The sequence below is a fragment of the Colletotrichum gloeosporioides genome (genome assembly GCF_011800055.1).
Source record: "Colletotrichum gloeosporioides strain Lc1 chromosome Unknown consensus_38, whole genome shotgun sequence".
Classification (NCBI taxonomy): domain Eukaryota; kingdom Fungi; phylum Ascomycota; class Sordariomycetes; order Glomerellales; family Glomerellaceae; genus Colletotrichum; species Colletotrichum gloeosporioides.
Window position 1 is genome coordinate 342,577 of NW_025544683.1, and position 22,839 is coordinate 365,415.

At 46.8% G+C, this 22,839-nt stretch overlaps 6 protein-coding genes across 6 annotated transcripts; 4 read left to right on the forward strand and 2 right to left on the reverse strand.

Moving 5' to 3' along the window:
* Positions 1–1,198: 1,198 nt before the first annotated feature.
* GCG54_00013631 (uncharacterized protein) lies at positions 1,199–2,336 on the forward strand (the record flags this gene model as incomplete). The annotated part of the gene is made up of 2 exons (XM_045413482.1): positions 1,199–1,534; positions 1,587–2,336. The coding sequence occupies 2 exons, from the start codon at positions 1,199–1,201 to the stop codon at positions 2,334–2,336; spliced, it is 1,086 nt and encodes a 361-aa protein (XP_045265116.1).
* Positions 2,337–5,742: 3,406 nt separating this feature from the next.
* GCG54_00013632 (uncharacterized protein) lies at positions 5,743–7,304 on the forward strand (the record flags this gene model as incomplete). The annotated part of the gene is made up of 5 exons (XM_045413483.1): positions 5,743–5,835; positions 5,889–5,932; positions 5,982–6,369; positions 6,396–6,590; positions 6,645–7,304. The coding sequence occupies 5 exons, from the start codon at positions 5,743–5,745 to the stop codon at positions 7,302–7,304; spliced, it is 1,380 nt and encodes a 459-aa protein (XP_045265117.1).
* Positions 7,305–9,314: 2,010 nt separating this feature from the next.
* On the reverse strand, positions 9,315–10,568 carry GCG54_00013633 (Tyrosinase ustQ; the record flags this gene model as incomplete). The annotated part of the gene is made up of 5 exons (XM_045413484.1): positions 9,315–9,638; positions 9,725–9,951; positions 10,007–10,312; positions 10,369–10,397; positions 10,453–10,568. The coding sequence occupies 5 exons, from the start codon at positions 10,566–10,568 to the stop codon at positions 9,315–9,317; spliced, it is 1,002 nt and encodes a 333-aa protein (XP_045265118.1).
* A 1,658-nt stretch (positions 10,569–12,226) lies between these two features.
* On the forward strand, positions 12,227–13,243 carry GCG54_00013634 (Polyphenol oxidase B; the record flags this gene model as incomplete). Its single annotated transcript, XM_045413485.1, has 3 exons — positions 12,227–12,479; positions 12,529–12,954; positions 13,014–13,243. Coding segments are annotated over 3 exons (909 nt in total), but the record flags the coding sequence as incomplete, so codon positions are not given.
* Positions 13,244–17,093: 3,850 nt separating this feature from the next.
* Positions 17,094–19,760, forward strand: GCG54_00013635 (uncharacterized protein; the record flags this gene model as incomplete). Its single annotated transcript, XM_045413486.1, has 1 exon — positions 17,094–19,760. One exon carries the CDS (start codon positions 17,094–17,096, stop codon positions 19,758–19,760), a length of 2,667 nt encoding a protein of 888 aa, XP_045265120.1.
* Positions 19,761–19,851: 91 nt separating this feature from the next.
* GCG54_00013636 (uncharacterized protein) lies at positions 19,852–22,494 on the reverse strand (the record flags this gene model as incomplete). Its single annotated transcript, XM_045413487.1, has 1 exon — positions 19,852–22,494. The coding sequence occupies one exon, from the start codon at positions 22,492–22,494 to the stop codon at positions 19,852–19,854; it is 2,643 nt and encodes an 880-aa protein (XP_045265121.1).
* Between the last annotated feature and the right edge of the window lie 345 nt (positions 22,495–22,839).

A 22,839-nucleotide genomic window follows, 5' to 3' on the forward strand; every position in this document is an offset into this window, starting at 1 on the left:
CGTCCTGAGGCCGTTGGAGTTGCATCTGGGGGCTGCTACGAGATCCCTTGATGCCAGCTTGTCTCCTGTCGATCCTCTTCCTGTTCCTGATGAGAGTGCTGCGGCTGCAGGTGCAGGTAAAAACGCTGCCGGTGCAGATGCTGACGCTTACATCGATAGACAGATCGGGCGCACGTGGGGAGAAGCCGCAGCGATAGAGCGCGCCATTGCTCCCACTAGGAAGAAAAGGGAAAAGGCCGGCGCTAGCTCCAGCTTTAGTTCAAGGCACGACCCGAGCTTCAGAACACAGCAACTCGGGTCTGAAGTAGACACGTTCTCGCGTTTGAGTAGGATTTACGGAGTGTTCAGCACTTGTGACTTGATTCCTCAATAGGGAGCCCGGGAGAGAAACAAGTCGGAGACGGGCTGTTCTGACGGGCGGAGTCTTTTCCGAGGGCGAGTGGCCACAGTGAGAAGCCTCTAGTCCGGCACGTGTCAGGTTCATTCAATCAGGCCGAAGACATGACATACTTGCTTTTGCCAGAAATTGTTCTTTTTCCACGGGGAAGACAACGTGACAAGGCAGTTGACGCCGGTCCAGAACCCCGCTGGGTCTCCGGAGGCTGGTCCCTGTCCATCGTTTACTCTAAATGACTGGGGACAGCGGAGTTGGAGACACTAGGGGCAGAAGAACCGCGACCGTGGGAGAGAACACAGAAGAGTCATTCCAGGGACGTCATTCCGCTCGCCTGTAACATGTCAGTTTTGAGCGAGGCGGCGCAACTTCCTCCCGAAAACAGCCCTACCAGGTAGTCCGGTTCTGTCGGCTCAGCATCGTTCCGTACCGCTTGGGTGCACAAATCTGACTGAGGCACCTCATTGTGGTCGATGTGCGTGTGTGCGGCCCCTCTTTTGGTGTGAATGGATGTGTAAGTGGTAGAGAAAAGATGGTGTGCTAGGCCGATGCATGTTGGTTGCAGTCCACGTGCGCCAAGCCAGAAACAGGTTTCAAGATTATGTATCGAAACAAACTCCTCGAGAGTATAATAGTTCGTCCCGGACGCACGCCAGGACATCATGTAGCTCCTCGGAATTATGCCTTGCTGACCCGTTTCGTTCTACATTGTTAATAACCCTTTTCTTCCCAGCCTTCCGCAGGCTCTGGTTTTGCAGACCGCCCTTTCTCACAACAAATCTTGGAGGACCGTAGCAACACGCAATGCATCTAGGATCGTCCGTCGCGGCCGCCGCGATGCTGCTTGCCGGCTTCTCGGCAGCGGCCCCACTCGAACGCCGGGCCTTCAGTGCCGAGCTCCCGACGAGCCCCGAACAGATTCGCGTTGTCGAACAAGAAGCTCGCGGGTCTCTACCCAACTCTGCGCCGCCACCGAAGTTGGAGCCAAGCAGCTTGACAGCCTTCCAGCTCATTCAGTTCAATGAGCAGTTCGAGGTCGCCTTTTTCTCGTCTATGCTGGAGAATGTCACTCAAGGAGGACCTGGCTGGGAAACAACAGAGAAAGACAAGCTTATGGATGCGCTGAAAGTTGTTGTTGCTGTATGTTCCTCGCGTTTGTTTGACTTTCTCATGTTTACTAACCCATTCTTAGCAAGAGAAGCTTCATGCACTTGATGCCAAGGGTGTATTGGACCATTTCAAAGCATTCTCGCCGGCACCTTGCCAGTATCAATTCCCTACCAACAGTCTCAAGGAAGCTGTCGCTTTGGCTGAGACATTTACTTCGGTGGTGCTGGGTACCCTCCAAGATGCGACACAGCTTCTCGCAAAGAACGGTGACTCGGGCCCAGTCCGTGCCGTGACATCCGTCATCGGCCAGGAAGGCGAACAGAACGGGTTCTATCGCAGCATCCTAGCCCGTGCGCCCTCGTCGCAACCCTTCCTTACGACTTCAATTGCCCCGTTCGCCTTCTCCGCTCTTCAGTCGTTCGTCGTCAAGGACTCTTGCCCGTTCAAGATGTCATCGATCGAAATCCCAACCTTCGCGCCCCTAAATGTCATGCAGATGGCAAATGGGGGCGAGATTGAGGCGAAGGACCAAATGCTCTCCATGAAGGTTGATCTGCGAGAGGTTGTCACTGCCGGACGCTTCCTCGGCAAGGACCCCGGTGGTCTCTTCGTCACCTACCTCAACGGACAGAACGTTCCTCTCAGCGTTCCTGTCAAGAACGGACAATGGACCGGTTCCAGCATCGAGTTCCAAGCCGACTTTCCCTTCGAGAAGAACAGCATGTGGGGATTGACCATCGCGGCGCTGACGTTTGAGGGTAACTTCAAGAATGCGGATGACATTGCAAAGGCTACGCTTGCGGGTCCAGGTTTGATCCAGGTCAACAAATGAGAGATGACGGAGAGCTTTTGTGGTTTCTTTTTATTCGAGGCATAATATGGGAAAGCGATGTGTAGAAGATTTGGAAGATATCCCAAGCTTGGGAGTTTTTGGCGTTCTCAATAGCATAGACTAGCCTTCACTTCTAGCAAATAATTCTCGTCAACATATCGCGCCCTCTCTACGGAATTCACAGTGACAGTTTGAGTGAGCCTCGGTGATACGGGCCGTGCACTCAATCGCGGACGTCTCATAACCTGATTCGAATATTCACGACCTCTACTTACAGTGCGGTTTAAGCCGGCAAACCGGGTATGCGACACCACATTCGTAGCGATGGGCTGTGCGGTGTTGGAATCCATCCCCGTTGCCGACTGCATATTCTCCGCCGCCCTACTCAATGGTATGGGCAGACGCTTCGCTGCTCGATGACGCTACTGTAAATGTGTTCGAAAAGATGAGATGATGAGCCCCTTTCCATCCACGGATGCCCCTTCCGACACATTTCGACTCAACGCAGGACCCGAATAGGAAATGCTTGGTCATACCCGGTTCGTCCGCTCGCGCCGCCGAATACGACAATTAGCTCATATGATTAAAGTCGTCCGACCATTCTTCCTGCGCCTGCTTCTGCACATGCAGCATTGTCAGATTCTGTTCTCATTCTCCAGCAGTATGCCGACTCGCTGAAGGAATCCGAAGTCGCATGTGGTCTAGAATCTTTCCGAGGGTATGACAGATCCTGACGATCAACAACTTGGCGATCTCTTATCATGACCATTAAGATCGACGGCTTGGCGCAATCGTCAGAAAAGACAACAAGAACGCGAAAGCGATTCCCTGCCAGGAAGCAGCACAGGTCCTGGTGCACGGAGTGGGCCTGTCACATACTTCGTCTCAGATGGTACCAAAACTTCGGATTCAAGGGTGTCTTTGATAGTTCGGACGTTTCTCAAAGCGCACTTGACGGAGCTATCAAACAGGATAGCCTTGCAAAATTTCACAATCAAGGCCATCCTTCGCTTCTCCGAGGGACGGTCGGTAAGCCATATTCCCGAATGGGCCAAGCCAGGAACCGATACCCTAGCCCCCCCAGAAGCTAGATCTGTGGCGAAAAAGCTTGATTCTTTAATCGAAATAATGACTTCAGAACTTCGATAGATGAACTTTATAATTTGACAGTCATTTGTGTACTCCCGCGGATTGTTCCCCGTCCCCGCGCGGGATTGACAGAGAGCATCCGGTGGTGGGAGCACGAGGATGAAGCCGACGGAAAATGACAGAATATCAGGCGATTTATCTCTGTCGAGATGAGGGGAAGAGGCGAAATGATCGCCAAAACTTCCGAGTGGGTGTGGAATCTCATCATACCTCGGATCTCAGACGACGTCGGGAGCATGTGTCGAGACGAGTTAGTTGCCGAGAAGGCACCTACCAATGGTTATCTCTCGAATCAGGGGCATGCCGAATCCTCTTTGGGCAACTGAGGGGTCTTGGAAGGTTGTCAAGATGGCGCATCCCCCACGGAAGCTTCCTCGATGGTCGCTTCCAGCGAGATACGATTCGTGACCAGGGATTGAGTCATTTCCGGTCGGCTGTTTGGCGGGAAACGCTGGTCTGTGTCTACTACACTTGGCAGTAAGCTTATTAAGAACTCAATTCTGGCGTCGAGGTCTAGACCGGCACATCACTCTATGTTTCCGGCAAGTCAGGGGTGAGACAGCAGGGAGTGGCACCTTTTGTCATGGCCTGCCACCGATGGCCGAATCGTGAAAAGCAACTTGAATCTCAAATCCATCACAATTCTTTGACAAGGCGAGTTGAAGCTTTTGTACGTAAAAGATGATTTCTACGGTGCCGAGGCCTTCAAATTTGCCGACCGACGTCGTATTCCGTCCGGATAACAACAAAATCCTGCAAGAATCGTGCAACTTGATATTTAGTCTTCATTACAGCCATATGACCTCATATGTATTATTTATGAAGTTTTACTTGATTAAAAAAGGCTGCGTGTTAAAGGGGAAAAGGCGTCACGTCGTACGTAGCGCGTGCTCCAAGAAAAACGTGTTGCCCGCCTGAATAACAACACCAGCAATAACGAGATTCAAGGCGGTAAACACTTTGGCTATCAGCTGACATCTAAGATGGAAAGAAATGTCTTCGGTTTTCACATAGCTAATATATCCTTATGCACTGCGTTTTATTGAAAACCACACGAATCCCTAAGCCACCAGCAATATCCACAGACATAACGTATTGAATCACGAGAGCGCTTGACAAAAGGGATGTGCACTCACGGTGGGATAAAATGATAAATCTCATGGGTAACAAAGAAAGCCTAACCGCTTGTACAAGTTCTTGCGTTGAGAGAAAACTGGGCTTCAATCATTTACAGACGCAACTTGGTTGTCATATCAGTTGGTTGCGAGAACCCATGATACGAACTAGCATGCATCAAATATCCACATAGTCGGAATAATTCCTTAGATGCTAGATGAGCTTATCGGTTTTCAAGACAAGCAAGTATCATCTGATTTCCACGTCTGGAAAGACGCCTAGAATTTGGTTCCAGGGGAAAGCCCATAAAAGTTAAAAAGGCCCAGAGGGGCCAATGAACTTTCTTGAATGAGGGTATGTTGTGAGATATTTTCAACCAACTGATTGACTATCGAGTATCAAATCTCACTTTAAGGAGAAATCAGACGCCTCTGTCAATGAGAAGAAGTCCTCGCCACGTAAGACTGTTGTCCCACCTTATTACCGCGATGCGTTTCGGCGCAAGTACCGGCCCGCCGAATCCCCCGGTTCAATCGGCTCCGGGTTCCCCGTCATCGTACCGGGGTAACAACCTTAATTGTCCTATACGGCAGCGATCAGCCCTCAACCATGTTCAAGAACGGCCACGGGCCCGTCTTGGATCCGCTGAAAGCCGACTTGAAATACGTATCGCAAGCTTGATTTCCCCGCGATACTACATCTTGGCTCGATCGTGTTCGGTCTTGGTAGTCATGCCACTCTGCTTTGCTTGCAGAGCCTGACTGACTGCCGCTCGAATGAACAGATCGTGAGCTGCACTTTTGCGGGGTGCCCCTGAGTTCCCCCCGCTGGCAGCTCGATAACAGCGCCGAATGCAACTCCAGCCTCTGCATTCAACTCGTCTTAAGCGCTCGGCTAGTGCTACACCGAATTTCTTCACAACCGCCTAATCCACTTGCAGCACACATGCCGTAGCTGGTTCTGCATGACAGACGTCATGTGCGTTTTTACAGATATCGCCAAGAAATCATCATCTCCAGGGTTGAATAGTACAAATACATCATGAAGGGCCGATGCCTTCTTTCCGTGCCCTTTTGCTGAATGTTGCAGTGTGACTAGGTCTTTTTGGTGTGAAGCTCCCTCGCAGCTCAATTGAGTCAACATGCGTTCCTTCGGTCTTGCCCTCGCCACAGCCTTGTCTGTAGGCGGCGTGAATGCTGCCCTTAGTATCGTCCCCGGAGCCACATGGACGGCTGTAAGTTATCCATGGACCCGCCTGCTAACAACACCAAAATTGACCATTTCCAGACGAACACCGGAGACCATGTTCAAGCCCACGGTAACGGAATCATGTAAGCTGATCCTTCGAAATTGGTCAACATTGTGACTTACACTATGCAGTGAGGAGAATGGTGTCTACTACATGATTGGCGAAGAAAAGACCGACGGATCGGCTTTCCAAGCTGTCAACTGTTACTCCTCCACGAACCTCGTTGAGTGGAGCTTCGAGGGGCGACTCATCTCCCGCACCGAAGAAGCAGGTGACCTGGGACCCAACCGCATTATTGAGCGTCCCAAGGTCATTAAGAACGATAGCACGGGGAAGTACGTTTTGTACCTTCATATCGACTCTTCAGACTACAAGGATGCACGTGTAGGCGTCGGAATCGGCGACTCTGTGTGTGGAGAGTATGAGTATCTCCGCAGCTTCCGCCCCCTGGGCTTCCAGAGCCGCGACATCGGAGTTTACAAGGATGATGACGGGAAGGCTTATCTCCTGAGTGAGGATGTAAGAAAACTCCAATCTCCCCGAAGAGAGACGAAGCTGTACTGACGTATGGGCAGCGCGAGTATGGAACCCGCATCATCAAGCTCACCGATGATTACCTTGACGTCGAAGAGGTTACTTTCGGCTGGGAGTACTTTGCTGAGTCACCCGCACTGGTCAAGAGGAACGGAATCTACTACATCTTCGGATCTCATCTGACCGGCTGGAACCCCAACGATAATGTAAGCTGCTGTACTGATAAAGAACACAAGAGTTTTAGTTGACTTTCTCATTAGGTTTACAGCTATGCCGAGTCTCTTTCTGGCCCGTGGTCCAACTGGACAGAATTCGCCCCCGTAGGATCCAACACATTCAGCAGCCAAGTCAGCTACGTCTTGCCATTGGGCAACGACAAAGCTGTTTATATGGGAGACCGCTGGCACTCGACCAACTTGGCGGCAAGCACCTACATTTGGCTGCCCTTGAACTTTGACGGAACCACAGTCACCCTTGACTGGCATGATTCCTGGACTTTGGATGTCGCCGCTGGCACCTGGTCTGAGGCGAAGCCCACCATTGAGCTAGAGGGTGAAGCCGCCGAGCTTTCAAACGGTGCTCGTGTGGTCGACTGTTCTCAGTGCAGTGGCTCTTCAGCCGCTGGATACCTTGGCGGAGACGATGATGGCACGGCTGTCTTTAACTTTGACTCAGCGGCCGCAGACCGTGTTACTCTCGTTGTAAAGCACAAGAACGGAGACACTAGCTCTCGCCATGCTGCCGTCTCGGTAAACGGCGAGGAGCAGAGCGTGGCCTTCTTGGCTACCAACCAACACCCCGACAGAGCTGGCAGCAGCGTCGTTCATGCTGATGTGAAGGAGGGAGCGAATACAGTTACTTTCTCCAGGTCGGAGGGTTGGGGTCCTGACGTTGACCAGTTGATTGTTCCTCAGTTGTGAGATATACATGACCTTAGTACTCAGTCCGATATGAATGACAAGTTGTATCATTTGGAAATGTGCTGCGCCCTTGTAGTGCCTCCAGGGTATTCCTTGGACCCTGCCCAATGTGCGCGCCATTCTCCCTCTTTGATCTCGTCATCATACACTGGAATGGCAGGGTGACTGACGAATGTTAAATATAAGACGAACTCACATAGGCTCTCTTGGACCTATCTACAGTTCGAGAAAGGGTAGGTACTCAGGAGATATCCTAACATCCTCAAGATGACAAATACATTGGGAGTTTCCAACATCAACATTTGTGTTCGGGCTATATGAACGATACTCCCTCCTGCAGGTGGTTTATTTGACTGATGGTGCTTTCCTTATGCACTCGCATTTCACATCCTACTATTCTTCTTATTGAACGTAGCAACACTGAATGAGCACCATGTTTGCTCTTTGAGGAACATGACCAAAGCCAGAAGTAGCGAAGTAGCATTGCTTGCTTCTGAATGGCTTTCAGGACGGCTCAACTTGCCACTATGCCATCATGCCACGCCGCCAACGAGGTCCCGAGGTGCAGCAGCGAAAGATGTCTTGCATTACGCATTAGTATTGCAACAATACTTAACCGGAAAATTTCCTGCTGGCGTCCCGACCCGCTTCATGCGAACCAGTCCCAGTCCCTTCATTCCCTTGAACCCAGTTCGCAATTCAATGGCGTAGGTAGATTCGCCTGACGGGAGTCGATCTTTTCCGCTGGCTCAAACTCACACTGCCGTTATTGATGGAGTCCACTGCGTGATGTGCTCAAAGCCACCCAGCCAAGTTTTCAGCACAGCCTGCTTAGCCCAAGACATCCACTCCTACTATTACCTCTCCACTGGCAGAAGTTGGCATTTTATACGAGCGCTTTGATCATTATTCGGCGGTTGTCCGAACATGTGATGCTTCGTCAAGCTCCGCCTCCTGGTTGTTGAGTCGTAGGTGGATCTTAATTGGGAACAATGCAGTGCCGGGGACTTACCTTAGAGCTGAACTCCCCGGCCTAACACCCCGATCCTAAGTCCCCGACCTAAATGCAACGACTGTTCCCACCCTTCACTTAATATACGCGTTGTCCTGGATCACTTGAAGAGACGCTTGCGTACTGCTAGTGAAGCTGGCACGTTGGCGTGATTGTAAGCCTCTTCGTTTTGCTCTCGTGATTCTAGGCCTGACATTCTACCTCGTCATCCCCATCTCAACGATGCGGCCACCCGACTACTAGACGTACGATCGCACCCGCTTCTATCGGAGTTGTTTGTTCCCCAGTGGCATAGAAAACGGGAACTATGTGGATGGAAATTTGTAAGTTGGCGATTCATCGACACGATATAGTGTCGAGCTTCACCTCCACCGTAACATGCCGGCTATTACTTGGTATTCACGAATTTATGTGATTCGTTAGCTTGCGGTACTATTTCGAAGTAACTACGATCGACATCGAATTTTCTACAAGACAGCTCGCTTGCCTATGAGTTCCAGCCTCCCCGGTGTGCTACTGCCGGGTCCCACCTGCTGTGCTACCGTCCCGGTCGGCACCGCAGCGGAAGTCAGGGGCTGCAAGACCCATAACACGCGTCGCGATCTGCCGGTCAGGGCGAAAAGAGGCGAAAATTTAAACTTATTGCTTGATGTTGAGTGTGCTTTTCCTGGGCAATTCTCGGTTTCGGTTTCCGGGGGGTGTAAACACGGATTACAAACGAAAACGAGCAACGGTTGCCAGCAAAACGTTATCAGCATAGGTCAATGTGAAGCTTGATTAAGTCGATCCACTGCTCAAGAAGCTCACTTAGTGGGTACTCGGATCTTGCAATTATTACGCGTGATCATATGTGGCTGTTGTATTTTCTACGACATTGGGACACAAGAATTAAAAACAATTCTTATACTATGTACATTGAAGAGAACAGAAATCGCGCCTGACTTCTCTATATTTGACCAAGTGACCCGAGGTCTCTACAATAAACCGCTCCAAGGTCTCTAGTTGACACACTCAGCGCAAATAACATCGCCCCTGATGTCCATGATGTCAGCAATGGTGACATTAGGAACCAGGTTCTGGATGAAGAGGACGTGGTCGAGCGTTGTGACATTGCCATTATCACCATTGTAGTCCGTGAGCTCACTGCCGGGGGCAGAAAGGCTAGCCATGTCTAGAATCGACTGATCGGGAGTATTCTGGCCACTGATGTCGGTCAAACGGGCGGTCAAGTTGGCCTCCTGCCACTGCCACCACACGCGGTCCAAGTAAGCGTGGTGGAGGTAGAAGAGCGGGTCTCCGTTGCTCTCGATAGGGTCGCTCATCTGCTTAGCGCAAAGTAACGCGTCAGCAACTTTACCCGAAGTTCTATTTCGACGGCACCTGAACAAGGGTGCGGGGCTTGTCTTACCAGTCCACCGACTGCGCCGTGTCCAGCGCCGTGAGGAGAGCCGTTGTAGCATTGCCATGCCTCATCATACGACGTTTTGTTGAAGCATTTAACAAGGTTGTCGCTGCTTGCTGTGTCAAGATCGCCCTGGTTGAGCTTGCGCTGGAGGCAGTAGGTGTTGTTGCTGCTGGCGGTTTTCATGTGCAGAGTAAGGTTTGTGAAGAGTCCGTCGGCAATGCACCCGTCTTCTGAATCACGGTCAGAGCTGATCAAAGTTGGAAGACACACTCGGCCGAGTCTCACCTCCTTGACCATCACCTCCAAATCCGTACACAGGGTCGAAGATGGACGACTGGTTGAGCGGGGCGGTCTCCAGATCAGTAAGCTCATCCCAGTATGGGTGGGCACTGGTGTAGTTGCACTCGGTTTGCAGAAGCATCTCATGAGCACGGACGAAATACCGATGCCAAGGCAGAAAATGGCCCACGTAATGGATGTAGTTGCCCTGATAAATGTGGGTGTAGTGCAGTTCGTCCCAAAGGTTTTGAGCCCCTGCAACCCCCGCACGTGGGGGTCGACTCATGAGGCAGAGCTCAGCCTCGATGTAAGCTGACAAACAATTTGTCAATCGTTGATCGTGAGCAGAAGTTGCCCAGTAGACCTACAGGTCTTCTCACAGTCGGTGAGAGCGTTCCTTCAGAAGATTTCAGCATAATCCGAGCTCTGTGGATGGTCAATGGGACACTCACCATGACTTTCTTTGATTCTGGGTATACGTCCCATTGCGTTTTGCCAGGGGCCCAGCTGCAGCCGACGAGACTGCAAGGAGACCAAAGATGGCGAATTGTGCTAGGGAGATCTTCATGGTTTATCGAAAACGAGTGTGGAGATAACAGAATGAGCGAAGCACAGTGGTTCAATGCGCAGGATTCAGAGTAGTAGAGGGTAACGACCGGGTGCTGATTGTAAAGCTTGGGGCGATGAAGACAATGTATGCTACTATATATCTTTTGCGAGGACTTACTTCCTTTTCCATGATACTACTTTTCGATACCCCCAACCTGTGACAGGCAGGGGTTGAATGACAGCAGTTGTCAAAAGTGGCAACGTTACGGCGAGCCTCACCGGGACGTAATAGACCTCCGTACTGCGGAGACAACTTACGCAACCTCGCAAGGGGATCGATGTTCCACAAGGCTAGCCTGCTCAGCTTAGATTGGTCTCAGAAGATGGAGCACTGCGGTTTTCAGTTGAGCGTACGAATATGAACATCATGTTTCGGAAAATTTGCCAGTGTCGGAAAACTTACCCATTTGGCTAAAGCCGCCACACTTACTTTTCTCAACACTCCATGTTGGTTCTTTTCACAAAAGACATCTGCAAAAAATCATTCCAATCCTTTTCATATAAATTGAAGGATTAAAAGCGCAGGAAGATCACAAAATTGATGCAGACAAAAAGGGTTGCCAGGGGAATTCGGCAGACGTGCAGTAAGGGCGACGCAGTTGGCAGACAGTAGTGTGCATACCCAAGAAGCAAGGATCGATGCTCGCAGCAAAGGGGTCGTCGTCATGACGGTCATATCGAGGCTCATTGGATGATCACGTCTCCCAGGGGTGCTTATAGCCAAGAAGGTCTCTCCGCACTTGACAAGGCTGTTTATAATCTGCCACTATAACTTAGTCATTGAATCTCCTGAGGACTAACGCGCGTTCTATACCTACCTATACGAATGCAGCAAGCCTCTGCTCTTGCACAGACCGCCCTGTACGGAATGCCACTACATAGCTACCTTACTGGTGTATGTAGTTCGCCGTGCTACCTCCAGATCACAGTTACAGTGACGGAGATGAGAGCCAGTAGGAGACATGATTTGAATATGGCAAGCCCTTGTGACATGCATCATGGGCTTTATTTACGGACGCAAAATAATGGTTGTAGGTAGGGGTCAGTGACAGACGGCCCATCTTCTTTACGACGTCAATTGTCTGGGCATGCTCAGTGTGTACAGCCCGATGGCTGGGTGAAGTGATAGTAGCGGTGATAAGTCTTCTGTTTAAGCTGGACTGGCATGGAACACGTAATCTGTCTTATGCCACAAGGCTCTAGCTGTGATATCGCACAGTATCGTGATCCTCGTGGCAAGGCGATGTCTGGACTGGTGGAGTACGTCAACTATTATCAGGAGGCTTCGGTCAGCTGCATAGTCACATCGATGGTGATGCAATGCGCGGCCTCATCTTTGCCGATATGGCGCGTCTGTGAGGGATAGCATACGTAGGCTCAATCTTTTCCGGACTGCACGAAGTTGTGGAGGCACTCAGAATGGATCATGGGAGATCTGTCACTCGGCGGGTTGACACATTGATCGAGGCTGTAATGTGAGTCTTCTTAGGTATTGATGGGTATAAAAGACTTAAGCCAGACGTTTGATCGGAAATGATTTTCACCACCATCAACACATCATCATCACCATCACTCGTTCTCAACTACAGCATTCGCCTTTGAGTCAATCGTTTAGCACCCCTCAACATGAAGTTCATCGTTGCCTTTTCATCTCTACTGGCTACTGCCAACGGTCTGGCCATCAAGCGCCAGTCCTGCTCCAACCCAACCACTCGTGTTGAATGGCGTGATCTTTCCGACGACCAGAAGTCCTCCTACATTGAGGCTGTCAAGTGTCTCAAAGACAACCCGTCCCGTTTGTCCTCGGACTCGGGCTCGGCCAGTCTTTACGATGACTTTGCGAACGTCCATAGACAGTTGGATTCTGAAAGTGGGTGAAGAACTCTTTGTATGACAGTTGGGGCTGACCAGTTGACCAGTTCACTTCGTTTGTTCATTCCTTCCCAGGCACAGATGGTTCCTTTGGCTCTTCGAGCAAGCTCTGCAGAATGACTGCAACTACGACAGCGCCGTCCCATACTGGGACAGGACTCTCGACTACGCTGACGGCGCTTCCTCCCCCGTCTTCCACGCCGATACCGGGTTTGGTGGTGATGGAGACGAGTCGACCCTTTGCATTGCATCTGGACCGTTTGTGGATTTCAATGTCTCGACCCCTGACAACCACTGCCTTCAACGCGAGTTCGACATGTCTGTGCTTGAACAATACAACTCGCCGTCTGAAGTCAACACCACTCTCGAATATTCTTCATACTCTGCCTTCCGCCCTGGTATTGAGAGCGGGGTCCACAGAGGCGGACATGCTGCCATAGCTGGAGACATGGCCAACAACTATTCCCCCAATGGTGAGTTAAACCTCATCGACTACTTGGAGAAGATTGCAACTAATTTCGAAAATATCAAGATCCCGTTTTCTTCCTGCACCACGGAGCCATTGACCGAGTTTGGTGGGAGTGGCAGTCTGCCAACAGCAGCAGACTCACTGAGTACAGTGGCAACAGATACCAGAACGATTCCTCTGTTGAGGGTTCTCTTTCGGATGTCTTGTCTATGGTTGACGGCTGGGTCGACTCTGTTCCAACCGTTGAAGATGTCATGTGGGTTCAGAACGACATCTTCTGCTACACCTACTAGACAATCAGCCATGGCCAGCGTCTCCGCAAGTGCAATCAAGTCAATTTTAACCCCCTAACTTGCTGAATTAGCTACTTTTTTTAGTGTTTTTAATTAATTAGACTAATTATAATTAAAATAAATTAATCGCTATATAAAAATATATTATAGCTATATAAAAAAATTTATAATAATCCTAATAACCTAAAGTTATTATTAAGTAGTATAACCCCTTTTTTTAGTTAGTTCTTTACTAGTTAGAGATTCTCTATAGTATTAAAGTTTATTATAAACCTCTATAAAGTAAAGGTTAACTTAGCTTAATTAAAAGCCCTCTTATAGTTAGTAGATATTACTAATATAGTGAAGATATTAATAGTAAGCTAGTAGAGTACTAGGAATATCTCTAACTACTATGGCTACTATATAATAAGGTTATTAATAACTTCTAGAGACTTCTAAAAGAAAATATTAAGTTTATTAACTTAAAGTAGTATTTAATAATACTAGTTATTAACTTATTACTAAAAGTAAATATTATTATTACTTTAAATTTTAGGATTAATAAGATATTATATTAATATTACTTCTAATTTAACTAATATATCCTCTAGCTATTCTTTATAATACTACTTATTAAAGTAGTTTATAAAGCTATTAAAAGTATTATTAACTTACTTTTTTTAGTAATTTTCTTACTAAGTATTATATAGGTATAATATACTAAATAATAGATATAGAATAATTATTATAAAAAAGAGTAATAAGTCTCCTATTAACTTATAGTACTCTTATAACTTCTATTAAGCTTATTTAATACTACTATAGAGGAAGACCTACTATCTCTTATTAAGTAAATTAAATTATAAAGCTAATTATAAAACTAATAATACTTAGTTTTTATAAATATAAATAGGGAGGGCTTATATATAAAATTAATAGTAATAACCTTAGCCTAAATATAACTATAATTACTATAAGTAATCCTTAAGATTATTATTAGTAAATAGAGAGATTATAGTTTTATAATATATTTTCTAGTTTAGTAGATAAGAAAGAAGATATTTAGTACTTATTATAACTTCTTAAAGTTAATTATAACTATTACTAATACCTTATCCCTTATATCTCTTTATTTAATAATAAAAAAGCTCTAAAATTATACCTATTTTAGCTAATACTTTTTAGTTATTTAAAGAGAGAAGGTCTACTTTTAGGATATATTATTTAATATTTATATTATTATTACTTAATAATATAAAACTTTAGATCTCTATCTTCTTCTTTATAGCTCTCTAAATTATAAATATATACTATTCTATTAGGTATTATTATTTAAGATAAAAAAGGCCTCTTAGTATAACTCTAAGAAGATTTAGAAGTCCCTAAAGTTTTTATTAATATCTACTAAAGCCTTTTAATACTATTTATAATATTATAGTAATAATTAAATAAACTTAATAATATTATAGAGCTAGTTAATAAAGTTAATCTTCTATTAAAACTTAAGATCCTTTTTATATTAATCTATTAATTAGTAATAATCTAATTTAGTCTTAAGAGTCCCCTTATTAGTATTAAAGAGGAATACTTAGGTTATAAGATTAAAAATATAGCTATAATACTATATATATTAAGCTTTTATATCTATTTCTATTATCTCTAAGTTAAGGTTTTAATAGAAAGCCTAGAGATAGCTATTATTAATTATAGTATTATTAGAGATTACTACCCTAATCTAATCCTAAATCTAGTATTAGTTAATAATATTAATAAGGGTCTCTAAGAGAGTAATATTATTATAATTACTATAATATTAATAGAAAACTAGAAAGTAGGATTATAAAGTTCTATATTTATTAATAAAATAATAAGTAATAGCTATAAAAGTATAAATATTTAGAGATAACTATAGATTAAATAATAAATAGATTTTTAAAGCTACTAAATAAAGTTTTATTATTAATAACTCCTTTTTATATTAATAAATATTATTTAGATAGTTATAAATAGATATATACCTTTATAATACCTTATTAGTAATCTTTATATTATAATACTATAGTACTTATTAGAAATAAGTATTCTTAAAATAAGAGAAAGAGAGATTAATAGAGATAATAATAACTATATAGAGATTATATAGAGTTATTACTTTAGTTTTTAAGATATTTAAATTACTAAATTAAAGCCTCTTTAGTAATAGAGGAGTTAATATATATACTAATAATAAAGGAGTAGTACTATTAAAGTCTTTATTTAAGTAAAAAGAGATCTTATATATATTATAGGTATTTTAGTATTATTAAAGTATAATTAATATAAAGAGAAAACTAAGATAATTATACTAAAGTAAGTATTCTATAAAAGTAAATATAATAGTAATACTAAAAACTTTTAGGCTACTTTTTAAGTTATATTAATTATAACTCTAGAAAAACCTCTTAATATAACTTTAAATAACCTTAATAAAGAAGGTATTATAATTTTAAATCTAATTAAATTAACTCTACTTTTATTTTTATAATAGCTATACTTTAAGTATATACCTCTTATTACTTATAATAATCTATATAAAGTTATTAATTATAGGATTTAGAGAGATAATAATAGTAAGAGTATTTATAATCTATAAAGAGATTTAGAAGTATAAAATACCTAAGATAGTATATATATTAGTAGTTAATAATAAAGTAGTAGTAGTAGTAGATATCTTTAGTTTAAAGATAATAAAAGTAATAATATATATAAATAATAAAAATAAGATAAAATACTAAATATTTTTTATAAATAGTATTTAATCTTAATAATACTTATACTATTTAATTTACTATAATTACTTCTATCCCTCTAGAGATTTTAAGAAAGATTAATTACTAACTAATATTATAAAGGTATTCTAAAAAGCCTTATTAGAATATATAGTAATTAAGGGGTTAGTAATAGTAGTATATTTTAATAATTAAGTATACTTAAATAAATAGAGCTCTAACTAATCTATAGCCTCTTATTAACTAGATTATAAGATATTAAATTAGTTAATTTAATTAGAGGGGGTTGAATTAACTACTTAAGGGATAGAGATAGCCTTATTTTAACTAGTTAACTTGAATAGTTTGCTAATCTGATTGCACTTGCGGAGACGCTAGCCATAGCTGTCTCCAACTATTAATGCCCAATTTCACAGCCCGGCACGTCAACATCCGGTCAAAGGTCGCTCAGTCTAACAGAGAGATGAGATGAATGTCTACTCATCTCAACACCAACTGTTATTCCACTGAGACACCCAGCAACTGTTCTTCATGTCAATCATCACACTCATTTACAAACAACAACTGTCCTTACCTCAGCCATCGCAAAAACAGTTTCGATGCTTCCTTTCATCTAAATCAAGACTGTAACGAGTTTTTCTTCCGCTTTGATGTCGATAAATGCCTGATGCAATGTCGAAAATGAGGTTGCCAGCCTCTGCCGTTTTCGTCTCTAGTGCGTTGAGGTTTGCCGTTTCCGTTCTCATCTTCCACCCCGCCAATCCCGCTCAGGTACCACATTTTCCGGTTACGATCGAGCTTCACGCCACATCTATGGAGGAAGGAGTCGCAATTTTTGACTGCAGTAATTGAAAGTTCAGCCGCACTGCGCGATAACAAGCTTGACATTGTTTTTTTCTTCCAATCCCGCAACATCATTGGTCTCTGTCCGCGTCAGAGGTCAAGCCCCGCTGATAGTGTGTGGAGAAAAACGCGTTAATCACTACCCCGCCCAAGTCCGCCCAAATCTGCCCAGCGCGACCCTCATTCCACACCTCCAGCGATCTGTTTCGTGGTCAAGGGTCGCTGTCGCCGGGAGAAAGTCCCGACCATATAACACCATGCCTCCAGTTGGACTGAAGAGTGTCTACCAACAGTATAAAAGAGACACCAACATTGTCGCGTCGTGGCTGGCTACAACCGCAAAAACATGTGGATATCCTGCGGACCTGCTCTCCGAGGTTGCCGCTGGGGGCGAAGCCTCAGCCTCCGCCCAGACCAGCTCAACCAGCCAGTCGAAGAGCAAAGGCGGCAAGAACTCGAAGGGCAAGAAGAAGCCGAAGAAGTCCGGGAAAGCCGCCGACAGTGGTGAACAAAGTGGCCCGAAGAAATACACCGTTGTCGTTGCGGAGTACATCCCGCTGGCTCAATTCATATCCACCTCAAAGAGCGAAAAGGCTAAGGTGCCCGGAGTGTTCGCAATTGCCATTAATCGGGTCATTCGGCTGCGAAAGGAGTTCAGTTCGAAGCTAGCTGGCATCAAGAACAAACGAAACCCAGAGTCCGACATGAGCCACAATTATTTCATCGGCATTCTCGAGCAGGTTCGCGACGTTCTTCGACCGCTCATGACTCCAGAAGCCAAGTCTGTCGAGACAAATCTCTCCAACAAATTCGAAGGGTTGTCTGTAGATGAGCCCTCTCAGGACTTCCTCGACGCTCCGGACATTGAAAAACCGAAGGTTGTTTACGAGGCCGAAGATACTATGTCTGACACGGACGCCTTGTTCATCCTGGACCTCCTATGGAAGGATCTTATCAATGTTCGGGGTGCGATCAAAGCCATGTGGATAAACTACAACGATGGGTCCGATGCGGACTTGGCGGCTGTGGCAGTTGCCTCCAACACCGGGTTCGACTTGGCACGTCATATGATTGACGACGTGTTCCCGGTACTCGAGTCGCAAAAGAATGGTTTCTACGGAGCGCTGAAGAATAAGCATTACATGCTTTGCGACCTGATCGTATCCTGGTCTTTGACGCCTGGAAACACCGACGCACCAGAGCTTGGCCTCAGAATTGATGACAGTGTAGACGACTTGTTCTACATCGGCGGCAGGGAGAGCTTTTTGAACACGCTCAGTATCCTCAGCGAGGTACTACCGGGGTTGGAATCGAATAAGAAACCCATTGAGCCTGTTAACCTCGACAATATGAAGGATGTCATGGCACGGAAGGGGATCCCGAAGTTCGACCGCGACCGCGACATTCTCAAGCATGTGTTTGAGGATCTCGCATTCATTGACGACCATCTAGGAAAGAAAGATCCTTCCGGGTTGATAGAATGGCCACATGTTATCGAAGACAACCTACTGCGCGGCCTAAGGGAGGCTCGTCAAACTGGGAAGATACCCTTCTACCTGGCCTTCGCGTCACAGGTGCTGCTTGATGTTCATCACTATCTCGGCAAAAAGATCTCTAAGCCGAAAGACGAGATGCTGGATATCATGCAGAAGCTGTGTGATCAGTTCAGCGAGTACTATCGGGTGCTGACTACTTTGGACGTGTTCGAAGAGTTCGACGAGTATGATCACGAGATGAGAGAAGTGGCCACAGGCTGTCTAGAACTACAAGAGGATCCCATCTACATGGCCAAGCTGGCTTTGCAGAAGAAGAAAAAGCTTCGAAGCGCGGCCAAACCAGAGAAACATGGCTTTTGGAAAAGACATCCCATCGCATGCGGCCTGCTTCTTTACGCGTACCGGTTCACCATGTATCGCACAGGTATTCATTCTGCGAACGTTTCCCGATCAATTCTCTGCGCCATGCATCTGTATAACGCTGTGCAGGCTGAAGGGCAACTCCAGCAGCCTTGGCCTGATCTAGAAGCAGCCATGGCTTTACTCGGGCCCTCTCAATTCTTCATCGGGGGCAAAGTCCCGTCAGAGATGAAAGAGTATGCCAAGAGTCTCATGATGCAGCTTGGCGTGTCGGCCACAAGTTTCATGGATCCTTCCAAGCGACGAGGCAAAACTCGGACCAAGGTCTTTCAAGATGTATACCACCGTTTGATCCAACTCAACACCCCGACTTGGATGGCGTTCTATGACAGATACGTCGCCGACTACGGACGAACGGGACCAGGTGCCTGGAGACTTGAGGATGTCTATGAGATCATCCCCGAGCGTTTTCACTTCCCTGCAGAGGAGGATTCGAAGACGCCAGAAAAGCCAAAGAAAACCAAGGCCAACGGCAAAGCTGCCAGGAAGCCGGTACATCCTGAGGCCATGGACCCTGCCAGCGTGATCATCGACCTTTCCAACGCACTGGAATATGAGGCCTACCAAGTGTCCTTCCCTTTCTTCGTTCTTCATGCTCAAGCGTTCTGGGTGTTACACGATCTCAGAGAAGACATCAGGCCGTTCGTCGAAGATGTCATCGGACCAGTGCCCAACGAGCTCGCCAAGCCCGCCATGCCCTGCCACGTTGTGGAAATCTTGCAGGCTTGCAAAAATCACCTGGACCCGGCGCGAGCTTTGTTCATGTTGCGGCTTTCCGCGGACCATCTTGAGCGCGTGCTAACTGCGGGGCTAGGGCCGGGCCAGTTTTGGGGTCCTCCCATCCCAGGTGTGACGTGGCGGGAAGAGGGCGCGACCTGTACGAGAGGCGAGGCTGCCCTCATGCATTTCCAAAGGCTTGGGCATGATCTTCCCCGGAGAGCAGAGCCCATTCTTGAAGAGGAAGATGAAGAGGAAGATGAAGAGGATTGGGTCATCAAATTTCGTTGATAACATGAAACAAGTTTTGACCTCAAGAAAAACAGAGCATTGTTGAAGATTGCCACAGTCACAAAGGATAAGAACTCTATGTTCAAGCTAGCTAACGGCTGGTAGACTGATGAAATGTGTATCGTCCAGATCCAACCTCCTTAGTAGTCGAATTAGCCCCTGGCAAAGTAACTTCAGCTCTTGCGTTTGGAGGAACCTCGATTTCCATGTGGAAGTCCTTGTTGTCATCAATGTCCCACTTCACCCGCACTTCACCATAAGGGCTGATGAAGTTCGAGCTGGCGTATGTGATGTTTCCCCCAGGCACCGGAGCAATCCGAATCTTTCTCCATCCGGGTTCGGCAGGAGCCACACCCCCGATGGTCTCATGTATCCAGTTAGATACGGATCCAAAGGCGTAATGATTAAAACTTGTCATAGCTCCGGGATTGACTGCTCCGTCAGCCAGCATACTGTCCCATCGCTCCCATGTCGTTGTTCCGTTCATGACGACCTGATAGAGCCAAGACGGCACCTGAGTTTGCAACAACATACGGTAAAAATCATCAGCCGCTCCGTTTCTCGACAATGCTGGGCCTAAGGATGACGTCCCTGCAAAGCCTGTCCCAACAAGGTAGTTGTTCTCGGTTACTATGCTCTTCAACGTGCTGACGGCTCTGCTGTGCTGTTCTTCGTTGAAGATTCCGAAGTCGAGACCAAGCGCGTATGCAGTCTGCGTCCGATTGGGCATAGTGCCATTCGACATCCAAGTCTCTCGAAAGCTTTCGATGAGCCCCAGGCGTTGTCTCTTGTATGCCTCAGCCTTATCACCGAGGCTCAATGCCGTCGACATAATGCTTATCAGCTCCGTCATTCTGATCAAGTATGCGTCCGCGATCAAATACTTGTTAGTGGTCCCTTTCTCGGGATTGCTGGCTGGTGCCTTGGGATCCAACCAGTCTCCGAATTGGTAAGAGTTCTTTGCCCAGAGTCCTTGGGAGTCTCGAGGGACTCCCTTGTCCATCCATGCTTGGGATTGGTTGTATTGTTCTTGCAGCATTCCGAGGTCGCCGTATGCTTGGTAGAGATTGAAGGGCCCGGCAACGGCAACATCGCCCCACAGCGCTGAGGGTTTTGAAGGATTCCACGCTTTGGTGTCTATCTCCGGTGGAATGACCGGAACGAAATACGGCACGTACATGGTGTCTTGTCTCTGCATCTCCGACCAGATATCTCTGTGCCAGCCCCTCCAGAAGCCGGAAGTGTCGAAGAGGTAGTTGGCTGTTGGCGCAAAGGCGTGAGCGTCGCCAGTCCAGCCGAGGCGTTCGTCCCTTTGGGGACAATCGGTCGGAATGCCGAAGAAATTCCCCTTAGTGGACCAGACGACGTTCTCGTGGAACTGATTTAATAGTCCGTTAGAGCACTTGAACCAGCCCGTGCGCTCCATGTCGCTGTGAACGACGACTGCTTGAATGGTGTGTTCATCAAGAGGAACTTCTGCAGGCCAGCCATCCACCTGAACGTATCTGAAGCCATGATACGTAAACCGAGGCTCCCAGGTCCGCGTCTGGTTGGAATTGCCGTCAAGAATCAGAGTATCAGTAGCTTTGGCGCGTCTCAGCGGTCGGAGGGCGAGCTCACCCTTGTCCAAGACTTCGGCGTGGTGAAGGGTGATGTTTATCGTCTCCGAGAATGCGGGTCCTTTGACTGATAACTTGACCCATCCTGCCAGGTTCTGTCCAAAATCCACCAACGTCTTCCCAGAAGGCGACAAAAACACCTGCTTGGGATGGATGCTCTGCACCTTTCTGATTGGTGGCCCATCCAAAGGCATAAGCTTGCCCTTCAAAGGAGAGAGTTTCTTCGTTGCCAGCCAGTTGCTGCCATTGAAATCTCCAGTTGACCAGCCGCGAATCTTATCCTCAAGCCGCGCGTCATAGATCTCACCGTTATAGATCTCTGAGCTGGTCAGGGGCCCTTCGCTAGCCTGCCAACTATTATCCGTGGCCACTTTGATATTGGTTCCATCAGCAAGCGTTACGATAAGCAGAGATAGGACGCCCAGAGTGTCGCCATAATTGTTGCGGTAGTTCCCCGCAGCGGTCAGAATGCCAGAAAACCAGCCTTCGCTAACAAGTATACCGATGCCATTCTGGCCTGGCTTCAGTAGGTCGGTTACATCGTAGGTGTTGTAGACGTGGCGGAAATTGTATGAAGTCCATCCTGGCGCCATGACATGATCTCCAACACGCCTTCCGTTGATTTCAGCTTCGTATAGACCAAGAGCGGTGATGTAGAGTCGCGCGGACTTGATCTTGGATCTAGTTGCGTTGCTGAGACTGAATGACTTTCGGAAGTAGATTGGTCTCTTGGGCCCGTCGACCTCAGTCTCTCGATCGGCAGCGATGGGCACCGCGCTAGACCAATCGTTCTGGGTCAAGAGGCCGGTTTCGACGGTAACCCAATCAGACCACGGAGTCGACGAATTTCCTACACCACCGAAGGCTTGCACTCGAACAGCAGCCCGTTCGGCTGATGCGAGGGGTGACTGTGGCCACGGGACAAAGAGAGAGTCAGAGGACTCAGAGCCGTGAATGCTGGATGACCCCTGGCGTTTGACCTCGATCTGGTACGCATTCTGAGTCCAGTTTTGCTCTAGGCCATCGAAGCGCCAGGAGATACGTGGCTTGTCTTCCCCGATTCCAAGGGCGATGGGATGGTGTTCAAATGAGACTCTGGAGATCGAGACCGTCATGATTGATTGTAGCAAGCGAAAGAACGTGGCTACCCCATAAGGCCAACTACTTGTAATTGCATTGTTTATAATAGTATCTATTTATGTGCCGCAGAGAGAAATTTCTTTCAAGGGATTTCATGCATGTCTTCACAGAATACCTCCCGAGATTCTTGATTAGTGAGAACAGTCCTGTCGGCTTATTTCGACGCGAGGTTGACGGATTGGTGATGAATTGGTCTCCTAATCCCCCGTGTGCCGCTGTAGTTCGGCCGACATTATCACACATTCGGACTTTCAAACTTTCAACGAAGTGCACGCGATGAGTTTGTATTCAGGCTAATATCCTTGGCGAGTCCCTTTTGG